Source organism: Mustela nigripes, chromosome 11, assembly GCF_022355385.1.
Source record: "Mustela nigripes isolate SB6536 chromosome 11, MUSNIG.SB6536, whole genome shotgun sequence".
Lineage (NCBI taxonomy): Eukaryota > Metazoa > Chordata > Mammalia > Carnivora > Mustelidae > Mustela > Mustela nigripes.
The window spans coordinates 21,294,468-21,312,567 of record NC_081567.1 but is presented as its reverse complement, the minus strand read 5'-3'; the positions used below and the strand labels follow the sequence as shown (position 1 = coordinate 21,312,567).

The 18,100-nt window shown below is 41.3% G+C and overlaps 1 protein-coding gene across 4 annotated transcripts in view; it reads left to right on the top strand.

Moving 5' to 3' along the window:
• The window catches only part of PALB2 (partner and localizer of BRCA2), a 26,621-nt gene extending 11,259 nt beyond the window's left edge, over window positions 1–15,362 (top strand). For 3 of the 4 annotated variants that reach the window (XM_059415134.1, XM_059415135.1, XM_059415132.1), the window contains exons 6-13: window positions 340–411; window positions 2,641–2,802; window positions 4,721–4,806; window positions 5,600–5,761; window positions 6,786–6,902; window positions 11,626–11,713; window positions 14,189–14,337; window positions 14,872–15,362. In XM_059415134.1, the coding sequence (XP_059271117.1) occupies window positions 340–411; window positions 2,641–2,802; window positions 4,721–4,806; window positions 5,600–5,761; window positions 6,786–6,902; window positions 11,626–11,713; window positions 14,189–14,337; window positions 14,872–15,079 (1,044 nt within the window). In that variant the 3' untranslated portion in view covers window positions 15,080–15,362. The remainder of the gene's footprint in view (window positions 1–339; window positions 412–2,640; window positions 2,803–4,720; window positions 4,807–5,599; window positions 5,762–6,785; window positions 6,903–11,625; window positions 11,714–14,188; window positions 14,338–14,871) is intronic. The other variant, XM_059415133.1, reaches the window with a different exon arrangement.
• Window positions 15,363–18,100: the final 2,738 nt, after the last annotated feature.

The following is an 18,100-nucleotide window of genomic DNA, read 5'->3' as shown; positions in this document are numbered from 1 at the left end:
TGGACAAAGTCAAAGTTAAGAATGTATTTTTTAAATATGGGGGATCCGTTCCCTTTGTCATTAAGGAAGCAGTTGCATATGGAGGTTGGCTGCTTTTATCAGAGAAAATAACACATACTGGGTAGACATTGATGAAGAATGGACAAAGTCAAAGTTAAGAATGTATTTTTTAAATATGGGGGATCCGTTCCCTTTGTCATTAAGGAAGCAGTTGCATATGGAGGTTGGCTGCTTTTATCAGAGAAAATAACACATACTGGGTAGACATTGATGAAGAATGAGCAATGCAGGAAGACATATATAAAGCTTAGATTAATGTTGTGACTTTTATTTCCACAGACTGATGTAGCAGACCTTCCTGCTTGTAATAGCTTAAACCCAGGCCACCTTCAGTTGGTTTCAAAGTTAAAGGTCAGAAGATTTTTCCCTTATGTCTTGTGTCTTACATGTGAAAAAAAAAAGTTAATGAATTGCTAGGAAAATCGGGGAGAATTTGATCTATAGCTTCTCATGTTTTTTTAAAAAGATTTTATTTATTTATTTGACAGAGATCAGAAGTAGGCAAAGAGGAAGGCTGAGAGAGAGAGAGGTGGAAGCAGGCTCCCCGTTGAGCAGAGAGCCCGATGTGGGGCTCGATCCCAGGACCCTGAGATCATGACGTGAGCCGAAGGCAGAGGCTTAACCCCTGAGCCACCCAGGCATCCCTCAAAGCTATTCTTGCTTTGGTTTTAGTAACTTCATTTTTAAAAGAATCATTTTTTCTAATTTATAGGTAAATTTCATTTGCATTTTCTAATTTATAGGTAAAAATTTATTTTTTATTCTAATAGGGTTTGGGTTTGTTTGGGGGTTTTTTTCATTTTTGTTTTTGTTTTTGTTTTTTTGTCTGTGTGTCTTTAGTTATACTTCTCTCTCTCCCTAGTCTCTATTTTCTCAAGTATTTTTTTTTTTAAGATTTTTTATTTATTTGACAGGCAGAGATTACAAGTAGGCAGAGAGGCAGGCAGAGAGAGAGAGGAAGAAGCAGGCTCTCCACCTAGCAGAGAGCCCAATGCGGGGCTCGATCCCAGGACCCTGGGATCATGACCTGAGCCGAAGGCAGAGGCTTTAACCCACTGAGCCACCCAGGCGCCCCTTCTCAAGTATTTTTTTGCCTGCATCAAACTTAAGAGATTTTCCATTCTTTGGGTCTCCCCCAAAAAACTAGCTTTTGCTTGTATTGAGTGTTAATTAGGTTTTCTTGGTTTCCTATTTATTTCTGTTACCCTTAATAGTTGCTTCTGTTTTTCATTGTGCTTACTTTCCCGTTCTTTTGCTAACGTCTTGAGCTGTTTTCTTATTCTATTTTTATTTTTCTTGTTTTTTTTTTTTTTTGATCAATGCCTTTATGATTATAAATTTCATTTGGAAATGCTACTTTAGCCATGCTCTGTGTGTTTGGGTGCATGGTGCCCTCTTTGCGCATTTGGAAACACAGTTGACTCTTGAACAACATGGGTTTGAACTGCAGAGGCACAATTACATGCAGACATTTTCTTTTGCAGTAAACAGAGTACAGAATTATATATATGTATTTTTTCCTTTATGATTTTTTCATAACATTTTCTTTTCTATATACTTTATTACATATAATATATAATACATATAACATACCAAACATGTATTCATTGACTATTTATGTTATCAGTAAGGCTTCCTGTCAGTAGTAAGCTATTAGTAATTAAGTTTTGGGGAAGTCAAAGTTTACATGCAGATTTTTGACTGTGTGGGAAGTCGGTGCACCTAACCCCTACATTGTTCCAGGGTCAACCGTAGTATGTTGTTTCAGTTTTATAACCTCTTCAACCCGTGGGTGTTTCATCAGGATGTTTCATTTCCAAATGGGCAAGATCTTAGGGGCTATGTTTTCTGATTAGATTTGAATGTGTTCCATTCTGGAACTACATGCTATACATTTTTAGATTTATCATGATAGAAGTGGGGGGGGCAATTTTTTTAGTACATAATTTTTTTTTAAGATTTTGTTTTGTTTTAAGATTGTTTTTATTTGGGGGCGCCTGGGTGGCTTATTAGGTTAAAGCCTCTACCTTCGGCTTAGGTCATGATCTCAGGGTTCTTGGATCGAGCCCTGCGTCAGGCTCTCTGCTCAGCGGGGAGCCTGCTTCCTCCTCTCTCTGCCTGCCTCTCTGCCTGCTTGTGATCTCTGTCAAATAAATAAATAAAATCTTCTAAAAAAAAAAAAGATTTTATTTATTTGACAGAGAGATCACAAGGAAGCAGAGAGGCAGACAGAGGGGGAAGCGAGAGCCCAATGCGGGGCTCCATCCCAGGACTCTGAGATCATGACCTGAGCTGAAGGCTTAACCCACTGAGCCACCCAGCGCCCCATATTTTGTTTTTGAGTAATCCCTTCACCCATCGTGGGGCTTTAACTTAACAGTCCCAAGATCAAGAGTCACAGGCTCCGCTGACTAAGTCAGCCAGATGCCCCGCTCTTTATTTTGGTCTATAGAAAACTTTACATTTTACTTGGTATTTAATCCTTATAATCCTTATAACCCAACACTTTTCATACTTATTCTTTCATGAAACAGACCCCAAGTATGGCCTTAACGTAACTGTGGTTGCTGTTTATTTCAGAATCCTTCCGGTTCCTGCTCGGTAGATGTGAGTGCCACATGGTGGGAAATAGCAGGTTTCAAGGAGCCGTGTATCATAACTGCCTGTGAATACGTGGTTTCTCTTTGGAAACCACTTGATACTTGGCAGTGGGAAAAACTTTATTCCTGGCAATTCACAGAGGTAAGTCAGAATCTTGGAGGCAAGTGCGGTCTTCATCAGCGTTTACATGGTAGTGTAGATGGGCAGCTACCGAGAATGGGACCCACGACCATGCAAGACAGAACTGACACGGGTCCTTTTTCCCACCATTTCATTATGAAAATTTTCAAGCATAGAGAAAAGTTGTACAGTAAACGCCCATACACCCACCATCTAGAATAGAGTGAACCTTGTGCTTTGTTTATTTTAATCACAGTTTTTGAGAAATGGATTTTTATGTTGGACGTATTTGAGTAGCTTGGAATTTTGTGTCTTTTCTAATTTCTAAACTTGCTGAGACCCGTGTTCCTTACCCCTCACCAAAGCATTGTTCCTGTTTCTTTTCTTTTTTATTTTAAAGATTTTATTTATTTATCTGACAGAGAACACAAGTAGGCAGAGAGGCAGGCAGAGAGAGGGGAAGCAGGCTCCCTGCTGAGCAGAGAGCCTGATGCAGAGCTCGATCCCAGGACCCTGAGACCATGACCTGAGCCAAAGGCAGAGGCTTAACCCACTGAGCCACCCAAGCGCCCCCTGCTTCTTTTCTTTCTATATTTTCTTCTAGTCCTTGTCCACCTTCAAACATAACATACATGCTTGCAATCCTGGTGTGCTTAAAATTTTTAAATTGGCCTTTTCTCACTTAAGATATGAACATTTTTCCTTGTTTCTACATAGTCTTCATACTTTATTTTTAATTTTTTTTCAACTTTATGGAAGTATGATTGACAAAATTGTAATATACTTAAGGTGTATAATGTGATGATGCGGTATTTTATACACTGTGAAAGAACTCCCCCAATCAAGTTCATTAACATGTATCAGCTTGGGGTGCCTGGGTGGCACAGTCCTTTAAGGCCCTGACTCTTGGTTTTGGCTAAGACTGTGATCTCAGGGTTGGCGCTCAGCACAGTCTGCTTGGATTCTCTCTCTCCCTCTGCCCCTCTTCATCCTGTGCACTCTCTATTAATAAAGAAAACTAAACAAAAAAAAAAAAAATCAAAAAAACATATATCCACTCAAATAGATTTTTGGGGTTTTGCTTGTTTGTTTTGTTTTTTGGTGTGAATGCTCATGATCTACTCTTAGCAAATTTCATTGTTCTCCAGCACAGCCACAGCCTCTGGCACCATACTTTCTTTGCATAATGATGCTTAATAAATATTTATTTATATGAATTAACTTATTATTTTTTAAAATAACCTTATTTTAAGATTTTTCTTTTGAGACAGAGAGAGAGAACACGAGCAGTGAGGGAGAGGTGGAGAGAGAGAGAAGCAGGCTCCCTGCTGAGCCGAGAGTTCTACAGGGGACTTAATCCCAAGAACCTGAGATCATGACCTCAGACATGACGCTTCACCAACTGAGCTATCCAGGCGCCCCTGGGATAAACTTACTTTAAATGGCTACACAACATTCCATTTGTCCACATGGCAGACTTTATTTAATTATTCCTTTATTGTTAGAAGTGTAGATCGTATTAAATAAACGCTACCACACACATGGCTTTGTATAAGCTTATTTTGATTTACAGCTTAGAGAAAGGGTGTTTGCTAAACTTTCTCACCTTTGTTTGCTGTTTGAAACTGTCCTGGTGCAATGAGAATAGAAGAGAGTGTGACAGATTTTGGAAAATTTAGATTAATTAAAAATGAAACTACCGGGGTGCCTGGGTGGCTCAGTGGGTTAAAGCCTCTGCCTTCGGCTCAGGTCATGATCTCAGGGTCCTGGGATCGAGCCCCGAGTCAGGCTCTCTGCTCAGCAGTGAGCCTGCTTCCCCCTCTCTCTGCCTGCCTCTCTGCCTACTTGTGATCTCTCTGTCAAATAAATAAATAAAATCTATTAAAAAAAAAAAATGAAACTACCAAGTATAATTTTTGGCTTTTTTATTTTATTTTAGGTTCCAGTATTACAGATAGTTCCAGTGCCTGATGTTTGTAATCTCGTGTGTGTGGCTTTGGGAAATTTGGAAATCAGAGAAATCAGGTATATAATTCTCAAGGAGTAGTTTTTTCTTTTCTCTTTATCTTTGTCTCTGTCAGCTTGTTTTAAATGCAAGTTATGGCCTAGGCTTGAATCTTAGAATCTAAATTTAGGGACAGGTGGATGGCTCAGTTGGTAGAGCATGCAACTTTTGATCTCAGGGTTGTGGGTTCAAGCCCCATGTTAAGTATAGAGATTACTTAAAAATAAAATCATTAAAAAAAAAATCTAAATTTAGATCCAATAGAGATTTGTTTTAAAAAACCCTATCAGTGGGGATGCCTGGATTGCTCAGTTGGTTAAGCAGCTGCCTTCGGCTCAGGTCATGATCTCAGGGGCCTGGGATCAAGTCCTGCATCAGGTTCCCCTCCCAGTGGAGAGTCTGCTCCTCCTCTGTCTGTCCCTCCCCCATTCGTGTTCACTCTCTCCCTCTCACTCAGAATAAACAAAAATCCTGAAAAAAAACAAAAAACAAGAAAACCCTATCAATGGAATGATATCTCTGACTGAAGTTTCCATTTGAAATTGGAACTTCAGGGCACCTGGTTGGCTTAATTGGTTGAATTCTGACTCTTGATTTCAGCTCAGGTCATGCTCTCAGAGTCATGAGATCAAACCCTGCATAGGGCTCTGTCTGGGCATGGAGGCTGCTTAATACTCTCCCTCTCCCTTTGCCTTTTCCCCCTTTCTAAAAAATAGATAGATCGATAGATCGATAGATAGATAGGACCTTAGTCCTTTCATATTGAAGGTTAACTTCTGACTTCTCCACATTTTCCCTTATACTTGGTTTTAGGGCATTACTTTGTTCCTCTGATGGTAAACGTGAAAAGCAAGTATTACTGAGTTCTGGAAATATAAAAGCTGTGCTTGGCCTGACAGAGAGGAGGCTAGTCAGTAGCAGTGGGACCCTTTGTGACCAGCAAGTAGAAATCATGACATTTGCAGAAGATGGAGGGTAAGATGGTTGGTTTTAATTATTAAAAGAATGCTTTTATCACAGGCTTTCAGAGAAAGATCACTAGCCTATTGTTTTTCTGGGCTGTAGGTGTTGTATAGCAGGTTATGTCTCAACACTAGGCTGTATCGTGGAGGCAGTTTAGGGAGGGGGAAGCTCAGTGTAGCAGGAGGGAAGCCAGTGGAGAGGAGAGACTCAGCAAATGAAGTTTATTCTTTCTTTGTTGTCTTTGAAATCTCTGTTTACCCCTTAAAAAATCACAAAGGTCTTAGGACCTAGACTCTTTTTTTGTTCCACACTTGGTTTCCATTGCTTCAGTTACTACCTAGATGCTGACTACTTGCAAGCGTATATTTCTATCTCTGACCTCTTTCTCAGCCTCTGGACCTGTTGGTCTAATAGATAACCTTTGGGTATTTCAGATTCAACATGTTGAAAATGGAACTCAGAGCATCCATTGTGTCTCTTACGTGCTTGTTACATTTTTTGTGGTTATTTATCTGTCTCTTGTAATAACAGAGGGCATGGATCTTGTTTGTTGTGTTTATTCCTGACTGTTGTAGTAATCTAGGCAAGAGACAAATAATTGCTTGCTTAAGTTAGTCAGGTATTAATGGAGATGGGGAGAAGCAGACAGATTTGAGAAAGAGGGGGCTAACATCATTAGGGCTTGCTGGTTGAGTAGGTAGAGAGGAAGGAAAGAGAGTAATAATGTCCAGGCTTCTTTGTCACCTGGGGAGACAGTGATACAATTTGCTGAGATGGGAATGCAGAAAGAAACACAGGGTTTAAAGAGACAGATGGCAAGTTTAATTTTGGCTATGATGAATTTGAGATGCTTGAAAGTATATCCAGGTAGGTGATATGAAAGTAATTAATTGTAGGAAGTTTAAGATACACGTTTTCTAATTTTTTCTGGTATTAGATGAGTATATATTATGCGTGGTTCAGTAATAATGTACAAGGGCTGCTTAGAAACTGCTTTGGTACAAAGTGCTGATTTTTAATACTGTTTTAAATGCAGAAGCAAAGAAAAAAGATTTTTGATGTCCCCTGAAGAGACTGTACTAACTTTTGCTGAGGTCCACGGGATGCAGGAAGCTCTGCTTGGTACCACAATAATGAACAACATTGTTATTTGGTAAGATTTCTCTCCAGGTCCTCCATTTTCTCATCTGTAATATAATGCTAATTTCACAGGGTTGTTAAGACTAGATAGGAGACTCTAAATATAATTGTGTTTTGGGGCACATGGGTGGCTCAGTTGGTTAAATGCCTGACTCTTGATCTCAGTTCAGATCTTGATCACAGGTTCATGAGTTCAAGCCCCACTTTGAGCTCCATGCCCAGTGTGGAGTGTACTTTAAAAAAAAAAAAAAAAAAATTATCTTATTTTTTTATTTGTTTTTTACTGTCAGATGATACATACTTGTCTCAATGAGAACATCATATTAATTCAGAAATTATGAAAAAAATCAGCCTGAGTAGACTATTTTAAAATAAATGAAACTTTACTCTTGTGAAAAAGGTACAGTTGGAAGTGCCTGGGTTTCTCCATTGGTTAAGCATCTGCCTTCAACTCAGGTCATGATCCCAGGGTCTTGGGATCAAACCCCATATCGGGCTCCCTGCTCGGAAGGAAGCCTGCTTCTCCCTCTCCCACTCCCCCTGCTTGTGTTCCTGTTCTTGCTGTTTCTCTCTCTGTCAAATAAATAAAACCTTAAAAAAAAAAAGGTACAGTTTTTTCTGCTTCTGGTTAATGGCTTTTATCAGGTCAACTCTCTTACCTCAGGTAACTATAAACCCTGAACAAAGTATAAAAAACAACTATCTGAAAGCACTGGAGAATGAGAAAAAGAAAAAAAGATACTGGAGAGGGTTCAGCAGGAAATATCAGTGGGCAAGTATCTTGTTCCTACAGTTTTAGCTAGAAGGCAAGCCCTAGTCTGTGCACTGGGAGACTGAAAGCCTGATAGAAAAGCTTCTGTCCTACTGGCTTAAAGAACCAAAGGACAGAATTCAGGGTGACCACAATAGCTAGAAAGTAGGGAGAGAAATGCCCAAAAAGAGAACCAGAGAATAAGCCTCAAGTTCTGGCTCTAATATTTACCTTGTGATCTGGCTGTCCTATAAACTGAATGTACACAGAGTGGATTGAAGCAGCCCAGGTAAGGCAAAAAGAATTGAATTGAGTTTTCAGCATTTGGAATTTTAGTTGAACCAAATTAACTGTTTACTCGGGGAAAACAATCAATATTCTTGAGAGGAATCTAACAGAATCCAGAGTTTATGTGACATGTTCTTTTCTTACTTTCTTTTTTTTTTTTTAAAGATTTTATTTATTTATTTGACAGAGAGAGATCACAAGTAAGCAGAGAAAGTGGGGGAAGCAGGCTCCCTGCTCATCCGAGAGCCCGATATGGGGCTTAATCCCAGGAGGCTGGGATCATGACCTGAGCGGAAGGCAGAGGCTTTAACTGACTGAGCCACGCAGGCGCCCCTCTGACATGTTCTTAATAATGTCTACAATACAATCCAAAATTATAAAATATATGCTTTTAGAGGAACTAAATTAATGAATTTGTGATAGACCAGAGTCAAGGAGTCCCTAGCTACCTCTCTTTCCTGATCCAGGGAGAACCACACCCAGTCAAAGGCATTTTCAAAGTTAATTTGTATTAAGATAATAAGTTGGATTTTTTTTTCTCTCTCTCAGAAGCCTTCTCCTTTAATTGATTCCTTAGGGCAGGATGGATCTTGGTAAGAGGAAGTTGTGATATTAATATCCTTCTGCCTTGTCCAACCCTAACCCTCTAGTAATAAACCAGGAAAGCATGGTCCTTGAGAGAATCTTTGTCCCCTCCCCACCAGGGAGCCTCTGAAGTTGACCGTGTTAATAATCTGCCAGGAGATCCTGTTTTCAGACGGCCTACTATCTAGAGCAATAGATTTCCACTTCTGGCACTTTGCTCGGTATTTGCGCATGGAGGTCTTATTTGAGGACAATGCTTTACAAAAGTTGTCTTTCCTATTCTTTCCATTATTTCAATAGTCTGGACCTTCATTATATGGTTCCTGAACTATTAATATAATCTAGTAATTGGTTCCCTTTCCATCAATGAATATCCCATCTCCAGATCTTCTATTATACTACTACTGTATTAACATTTTTTTCCCAACCCTCCCTGCTTTCCCTGAGGAATAAAACCTTCAGGAAGGCCCACATTTGTTTGCTTTCTTCGCTGCCTTTTCCTCAGTGCTTTGGGGAAAGATTTTCTCCAGCCAGTCGATACGCCTTAGCCCCCGGCCTTAGCTCCCAGCTTTCTTCCCATCCTTCACTTCTCCCTTTTTCTTAATAGTAACCTTTTTGCTTTTATTTTTTTTAAGATTTTTTATTATTTGATAGAGAGATCACAAGTAGGCAGAGAGGCAGGTAGAGAGAGGGGGAAGCAGGCTCCCCGCTGAGCGGAGAACCCAATGTAGGACTTGATCTCAGGACCCTGAGATCATGACCTGAGCCGAAGGCAGAGGCTTAACCCCCTGAGTCACCCAGGCGCCCCAGGGCATTTTATATATAATGGATCACAACAAAATTGAGGTGGGGGGGGACCTCTCTACTTAGTCTAAGCTTAAGTGTGAGTTTAAGCGGTATCTTCAGCCCCATAGTTGCCTTGAGCAACTAGTGGTACTAGGAGTACCTCAGCCTTCATTGACCTTTCCCTCCGAATTCATATTACCCTTGTTTGTTTTTTTTCTTTTTTTTTTTTTTTTAAAGATTTTATTTATTTATTTGACAGAGAGAGATCACAAGTAGGTAGAAAGGCAGGCAGAGAGAGAGAGGAGGAGGAAACAGGCTCCCTGCCGAGCAGAGAGCCCGATGTGGGACTCGATCCCAGGACCCTGAGATCATGACCTGAGCCGAAGGCAGCGGCTTAACCCACTGAGCCACCCAGGCGCCCTGTTTGTTTTTTTTCTTAAGTTTTTAAGTACTGCCCTTATAGGCTAATTTGTATCATGGAAGTTCTTGAAGATAGGTACATATCTTCTATTCTCAGTGCCTTAGCTCCTTGTTTAGGGTATTTAAAGATGTAGAGATCATAGGGTCTATCAAAAGCTGTCATTTCGGGGCGCCTGGGTGGCTTAGTGGGTTAAAGCCTCTGCCTTCAGCTCAGGTCATGGTCCCAGGGTCCTGGGATTGAGCCCCGCATTGAGCTCTCTGCTCAGTGGGGAGCCTGCTTCCCCCTACCCCTGCCTGCCTCTCTGCCTCCTTGTGATCTCTGTCTGTCAAATAAATAAATAAAAATCTTAAAAAAAAACCAACAACTGTCATTTGCCATTTGGGTTCTATATACTTTTATATTTACACATAGTAGTTGGTCACCTTTCCTGTTTAACTGCTCAGGGGTTAAACGTCTTAGGCAATTCATGTTATACTCAAGGAACCTCTTGCTGAAGCTCTGGACATTTAATCTTGGTCAAGCTATATTAGCTGAGCACTCATCTCTCAGTCATTTAATAGACACTTGAGTCTCTACTTACGTACTGCTTTCTGTGAAGGATGTAGACATGAGTCCTCATTCCAAGGCCTCTAAGGTCTAGTAAGTAAATGAGATTGCTTTATAGTTCCAAGTGTACGAATCCAGTACAGTCCCCTTACAATTCAGACAAGGTCAAAGTGAGGGAAATTCGGACAGTGCTTTGGGACTCGGGGAAAGAACAGTTACTAAACATAGAGCATGTGCTAACTTCTGTAGGGGATAAACCCCTTGTTGTCCCTGGCGAGGAAAGTCTTGCGTAGGCACACAAGCACTGAGTTTCCCTCCTTCAGTTTTTACACACCCAACGTGCTCCACAGAAAGTTCTGATGTATTTGTTGAATGAATACATTACGCTGTATTACAGTGTATATTAAATTAAAAATGAAGCATATGGATAGTACTGTAGGGAGGTAGAGGAGAGGAGATTTCTTTGGGTTGGCGCAGACTAGGAGAAGTGAGAGAGTCTAGGTTGAGCTCCTGCCGCTGGGAGGAGGCAGGACACAATCAAGGCCAGAAAGGAATGGAGGGGCATTGGGGGGTAAGAGGGTTGGGAATTGGTCAGTAACGGCGAGGGCGTTGGGAGTCCAGCTTGAGCGAAGGTGCAGAGCCAGGAATACGCATAGTGAGGAGCGGTGAGTTGTGGAGTATGGCGGCACTGGATTCGTGAGGATTATAAACACCACAAAAAAAGAACATGGACTCTTGTGGCTAATGAGAAGACAGCCAAGGGTTTTTCAGCAGTGGCATCCCAGGACAGAGCAATGACCAACATCACAAATGCTCAGTAATGCTAAGGAGTGGTTCCAACAGACTTTTTCTCCTTTAAATTCACCCTCTTCTCTCATTTTTCATCCCCTTCGTCTTCCTGTCTCTCTTTATTACCTTGGTCTAGCTCTAGAGACAGAATTATAAATCTTTTGAGGTATAATCTCCCATCTAATTAAATTTGGTTTCCTGACCATTGTCTTCCATAGAAAATTGTAGGTATAATAAGAAGTGGGACAAAATCATCATGCTAGAGCCATACTGTGTACCTGATTTCAAATGAGAAAAGGGAAAGCTTTTCTCATGGAGTTTGGAGACATTTTACTCCTAGTGACATAGCAGATTCCATCTAAGGCTGAACTGTCAAGTTGAACTACTGGCAATGTTAACCAACAGTTCTTGTTTTTAGCTGAGTCTGTAACTAAACAAAACTAAGGTACCATGTCCCTTAGTTTCTCCCTTGGTCACCTCCTAAAGGATACTGTGATAAATATGAGAATATTATGTGAAAACCAGTATGCTGGAAGAATGTTATCAGCTTATTTATTTTTGATGTCTAAGGAATTTAAAAACTGGTCAGCTTCTGAAAAAGATGCACATTGGTGATTCCTACCAAGCTTCAGTCTGTCACAAAGCCTATTCTGAAATGGTAAGTAATCTGTTGGGACTGCTTTGTTTCTACTTTGTGTTGCTGTTGGTCTCACTGAGTAAGAGCAGTAGCTTACTAAGAGGTCATTAACAGACCCTCTCTGTTGCCTGATTTTTTGTTTTTGTTTTTGTTTTTCAAAATTGGGTAACAGGGTTTGTCCTTGCTTAAATTCATGGATGAAAATAAATATTGGTATAATATGATGGCTTGGTGAATTTTCTGGCTGTGTGACCTACGGAAAACATTTATTTCTAGCTGTGAATTTGTACCAAGAAATATCATGCCTGTTACCAAACTTGGCTCGCAAGCACATTGCCATAAATGATGTATCCTATGACTGAAGGCCCTCAGAGAGGATGATTAAATGGTTCTAGACATGTATGTCCCTTAGGCTTTAGTCTTCTCACATAGAAACGAACACAGCTTCTCAGCCACTGTGTTAGTAGACTTGGTTTACGGTCTAGTATGGACATCTGAACGGGCAGAAGGCAGCTTCCCAGGAGCAAGGGGTAACCCTTAAGTACCCACCATTGAGCCACAAGCAAAGGCAGTAACAGGTAGCTCCACGCTTGTGTGGAAACTGACTTTCCCAGCCTCAGTGGTAGCCCTGTGCACATCAGCACCCCAGGCTTAGAAGGCAGAGGGCACCCTTTTCCCTAAAATCTGTGGAATTGAACTCAAAAGTTGTGTGATCTTAGATACAGTCATATTATCTTGAGGCTTTTCTTTTTTTTTTTTTTTTTTTAAGATTTATTTATTTGAGAGAGAGAGTGGGCTGGATGGAGAGGCAAGGAGAGGGAGAGGGAAACTTAAGCAGACTCCACTCTGAGCTCGGAGCCTGACATGGGGCTCGATCTCACGACTCAGATTCCCACCTGAGCCAAAACCAAGAGTTGGGCGTCTAACTGACTGTGCTACTCAGGTGCCCCAAGGCTAACTTTTCTCTTCCTTAAAATAAGAGGCTTGGTTTCATCTCTGGAATTATTACATTTCCCTAGTAGCCATTAAAATGACTTCCTATCTTTGTTATTACAACGTTAATGTCTACCTGATAGTGAAACATTTAACATAGAAATGTATGAGATAGCACATAAAAAGTTGTGTGAAGTTCCATGAAGCCAGCCTCTGGAAATAAGCTAATATTTTAGTGTAGGAATCAACAAACTTTGTAAAAAAAGATCAGGTGGCTAAAAAAAAAAAAAAAAAGATCAGGAGGTAAATATCTTCGGGTCTGCAGGCCACTGGTCTCTGTTGGCACCTGCTCTGCCCACTGTGGCAAAAATTCTGCCGTAGACAAAATGAAAACACATGGGTGTGCCCATGTTCCCTGTAAACCTTTTGGGACAATAAAACATTCCAGAACTTGAATTTCATACGATTTTTACATACATCACAAAATATTTTTTTTTCCAGCCATTTCAACATCCAGAAACCATTCTTCGCTCATGGGTCATACAGAGATGAGCCCTGAGCCAGATTTGACCTTTGGGCCATTGTTTACCAATCTCTAGTTAAGTAGATGGCATCTAGCCTTTTCTTGACTTGGGTTTCTAATTATAAAAGTAATTCATTCCCATTGTAATAATTCAGTCAGGGCGCCTGGGTGGCTCAGTTGGTTGAGCAACTGCCTTCGGCTCAGGTCATGATCCCGGACTTCCAGGATCGAGTCCCGCATCGGGCTCCCAGCTCCTTGGGGAGTCTGCTTCTCCCTCTGACCTTCTCCTCTCTCGTGCTCTCTCTCACTCATTCTCCCTCAGATAAATAAATAAAATCTTTAAAAATAATAATAATAATAATAATTCAGTCATTCTAGAAATGTAGAAACTAGAAAGGAATGTTATTAATCCTAATATGGTTCTGTAATTAATTTTCCCCATTTTATCGCCAAAGAGAATTACTTGCAGTATCATATGTATCTGCGTGAGAACATGTCATTTGAAACCCAGGAAAGGCCTGTAACACATTTTGCCACAAAGACAACCGCAGATGATGGTGTCTGTCTTGGGTCACTCTTGCTCTTTGAGTGCAAATAGGCTACCTGCACACTGGCCTAAAAACCTAGTCCCCACTCTCAAGATGATTTTTATGGGAAAACGTGTTCTGAGTTTTCAAAAGCCAAGTTACCAATGAGTATCTGTAGGTTGGGGACTCCCTCTGATTGTTTCTATGCCCTCTTTCCCTGTGACGGCGTTTCCCCAAATGGATGGCCTGAGATTGGTTGTATCTAAGGTGGAGGAAGTTAGTGAGGCCGCTGGGTTCCCACCTGCAAGACTGGCTGTGAGCCCTGTTTTAGAGATGCCAGAAGTCCAGCTCGGTGATAATCTCAACAGTGTTTTTTTTTTTGGTCTGAAAAATATAAGCTAGCGATTAAATCCTGCATATTGATTATTCTTGTAATTCTTTGGTTTTGTCTCTGCCAACCCTTTCTTTCCCTCTTGCTGACTTATTTGGTTATTATTTTTTCTCTTAAATTAGGGGCTCCTGTTCCTTGTTCTGAGCCACCCTTGTGCCAAGGAGAGTGAGCCGCTGGGAAGCCCCGTGTTTCAGCTGATCGTGATTAACCCTAAGACAAGCCTGAGTGTGGGTGTGATGCTCTACTGTCTTCCTCAAGGGCATGCTGGAAGGCAAGTGTGTGCTCCTGCTCACTGAGTGTGACATTTTGGAAGGCACTTGTGCAAATACAAAAACCAGACATCTTTGTGTCAATTAGATGAACGGACTCAGGTCGTGGTCTCAGGGTCCTGGGATCGAGCCCCCTGTCAGGCTCTCTGCTCGGCAGGGGCCCTGCTCCTCCCCTGCCCCCTACCTGCTTGTGATCTCTCTCTCTGTCAAATAAATAAATAATCTTAAAAAAAGAGAGAGAGAGAGGGCAGAGTAAGAGCAAAGACGCTGAGGTGTGCGGAACTTGGCCAGTTTGAAGAGTGGCAGGCAGGCAGGCTCCTGTGAGCTGGGGTGCAGGTAGTACAGGGACTGGACACGTGATTGTGTCCAAAACGACCTCGTGCTGGCGGGCAGTCCTGGGCTGCCAAATGTGGGCATCATACTTATACAGATTTTTGTTCTTGTGGTTGCTTTGGGAAGCATGATTTTGACTTAAAGAAAAAAAAAAAATTCTTTTGATATGTGATTTGAATGGTCTCTTCTCTGCTTGATACTAGGTTCCTGGAGGGAGATGTGAAAGATCATTTTGCAGCCGCAGTATTGACTTCTGGAACAATTGCCATTTGGGACTTACTTCTGGGTCACTGCACTGCTGTCCTCCCACCTGTCTCTGATCAGCATTGGTCTTTTGTGAAATGGTCAGCTACAGATTCCCATTTGCTGGCTGGACAAAAAGATGGAAATATATTTGTGTACCGCTACTAATAAGATAAGATGAAAACACAGCGTTCTGGATTTTTTGACCAGTTAGTACATTTTAGAGTTGTAATGTAAAGAATATCTGGGAGACATTTAAAATAATTACTTACATTAATTTAGACACATTTTTTATTCTGATGGTAGTGGCACCACTGATCTTGAGTGTTCATTTAGATTTACTTTGGGAGAAGTGATTTTAGGTTGATTTTTGTTAATTCCTCACATCTGCACGTTTGCTTTTAATGGTGTACATAAAGCTTCAGATATTAATAAATATTTATTTTGATAATTCTGGTTGGCTTATTTTTTTTCCTATCCTTATGATCATTTTCAGAACTAGTTATTTTATAACTGGAATACTTAGTGATGCTTGCATAATAAGTAAATTTCAATTAGGATACTAATGTGCAATATACTTTCTATGCTATTTGTAATGCCTTATTTTTACATACCTACTAAAGGTAATAGAAAGCCTGTTAAGGAATGCTAGTTTAGGAAAGCCCCTGTTCTTTTACATTCTCACACCCATCCTTGATTCAAGCGCCTGGGGTGTCCCTAGAGTCACTTTGAGTCAACACAGCTGTACGTCCTGAGCCCATCATCTTCACCTTTGCCTACTTGATTTGAGAGATACAGATCCTTACAGTTTTTATTGTGTAGTGTCATTGGAAATGTCCCATGCAATAAGTATTTATTTGCTCACATTCTTACTGAATGAGTAAATATTCATGATCTATATAACCTATTATTTGTTACTTCTCTCTCTCTCTCTCTCTCTCTCTCTTTTGTTTTTAAGATTTTATATATTTATTTGAAAGAGAGCATAAGCAGGGGGAGATGGGGCTTGATCCTAGGATCCTGGGATCATGAACTTAGCCAATGTCAGATGCTTAACCGACTGAGCCACCCAGGTGCCTCTCTGTTACTTCTCTTTTATTTTATTTAGTTTTAAAGATTTTATTTATTTGTGAGAGAGAGAGAGAGAGCACAGGCAGAGGGAGCAGTAGGCAGAGGGAGAAGCAGGCTTCCTGCACAGGGAGCCCAAGATAGGGTTTGATTCCAGGACTCTGGGATCATGACCTGAGCCAAAGGCAGGCACTTAACTGACTGAGCCACCCAGGCGTCCCTGTTTCTTCTTTTTTAAAGACACCTTTCTACAATGTTCACTAGTGTGGATCTTCCTAACTTCATTATTTCCTTTTGATACCTGTGCATTCTCTCTTATCCTTGTTCTGTTCCTACTATCTCTAGCCTAAATGAGATATTTTTATTTGCTAGCACATCATAGATAATAGCTTTTCTTTTTCTTTTATTTTGTTTTCAGTGTTCCAGGATTTATTGTTTATGCAGCACGCCCATTACTCCGTGCAATACGTGCCCTCCTTAATACCCACAACCAGACGCTCCCAACCCCCCTCTCCCCCTCCCCTCCCAATCCCTCAGTTGGTTTCTCAGAGTCCACAGTCTCCCATGGTTCATCTCCCTCTCCGATTTCCCCCAATTCACTTTTCCTTTCCTTCTCCTAATGTCCTCCATGTTATAATAGAGAGCTTTTCACAAAGATTTCATTTACCCAAGGATCTTGAGAAACATATCATCTATAAGATTTAAGAGTTAAGGGACGCCTGGGTGGCTCAGTTGGTTGGGCAGCTGCCTTCGGCTCAGGTCATGATCCCAGAATCCTGGGATCGAGTCCCACATCGGGCTCCTTGCTCCGCAGGGAGCCTGCTTCTCCCTCTGACTCTGCCTTCCACTCTGTCTGCCTGTGCTCACTCTCGCTCGCTCTCTCTCTGACAAATAAATAAATAAAATCTTTAAAAAAAAAAAAAATAAAAAAAAAAAATAAAAAAAGATTTAAGAGTTAAGAAAACAGTAGAGGTAAGCAGTAATTCCAGTTCGGTAACGGTTGAACAAACACTGAGCACATACTTGAAATAGTAGGTATGAAAATGCTTGCTCTGAGGCCGTGGCCCTTGGGAAGTACGCAGTCTGGCGCCTGGGGGGCTCAGTCAGTTAAGCAATTGATCTTAACCTCTCCCTCTTCCCTTACCCCTGCTTGCACGCTCTCTCTCTCAAATAAATCTTACTTTTTTAAAAGATTTTATTTATTTATTTATTTATTTGACACGGAGAGATCACAAGGAGGCAGAGAGGCAGGCAGAGAGAGAGGAGGAAGCAGGCTCCCCGCTGAGCAGAGAGCCCGATGTGGGGCTCGATCCCAGGACTCTGAGATCATGACCTGAGCGGAAGGCAGAGGCTTAACCGACTGAGCCACCCAGGCTCCCCTCAAATAAATAAATCTTAAAAAAAGAAAAAAAAGTACACAGTCTAATGAGGGAGACTGACACAAAACAATAAATACTGTGTTTAAATTTGGAAGGTATGTTTACAGTGCTCAAAGGATGGGCAGTTAGCCCAACAGGGGAAGTTCTAGAAAAGCTCCGTGGATGTTGATAACTAGCTTGAGTCTTGCCAGGTAAGTAGGTCAGAGCAGAAGCAAAGGATATTCCAGGCGGAAAGGACAGGAGGGCATGAACTACAAACAACTCACCGTTGCAAGAGAATGGATCGTGTTGTGGGGGATGGAGTGAGGAAGTGAGAAAGGTAGCCAGGAAGCTGGTGACGCCTGCTAACAAACTCGGACTTTATTCAGCAGGCGCAGGGACTGCTGAAGGGCTTGATCTTCAGCGATAAGCTCCCACTCTAGCAACACAGTCACACTGGATTTCCGGTAGACAAGAGTGGAGGCATGAAGATGACCAGAAGGGCCTCATCTGCAGCAGGGTCTGTGCAAAGAAAGACCCGACCTGGAGAGAGATTTAGGAAAGAAAAGATATGATCAGGCTAAATGAGTGCATGATTTAGGTAGAAGAAGGAGTCTTAAATTTTTGGCTTAGTGGGTAATGGTCTCAGCAGCTGAAACAGAACACACAAGGGGGAAGACAGCTCATTTGAGTGCTTACAGATCACCTGGTAATCGACAGTTGGATAAAGGACTCTGAAGCCTGAGAAGAGGCCAGGGCTGGA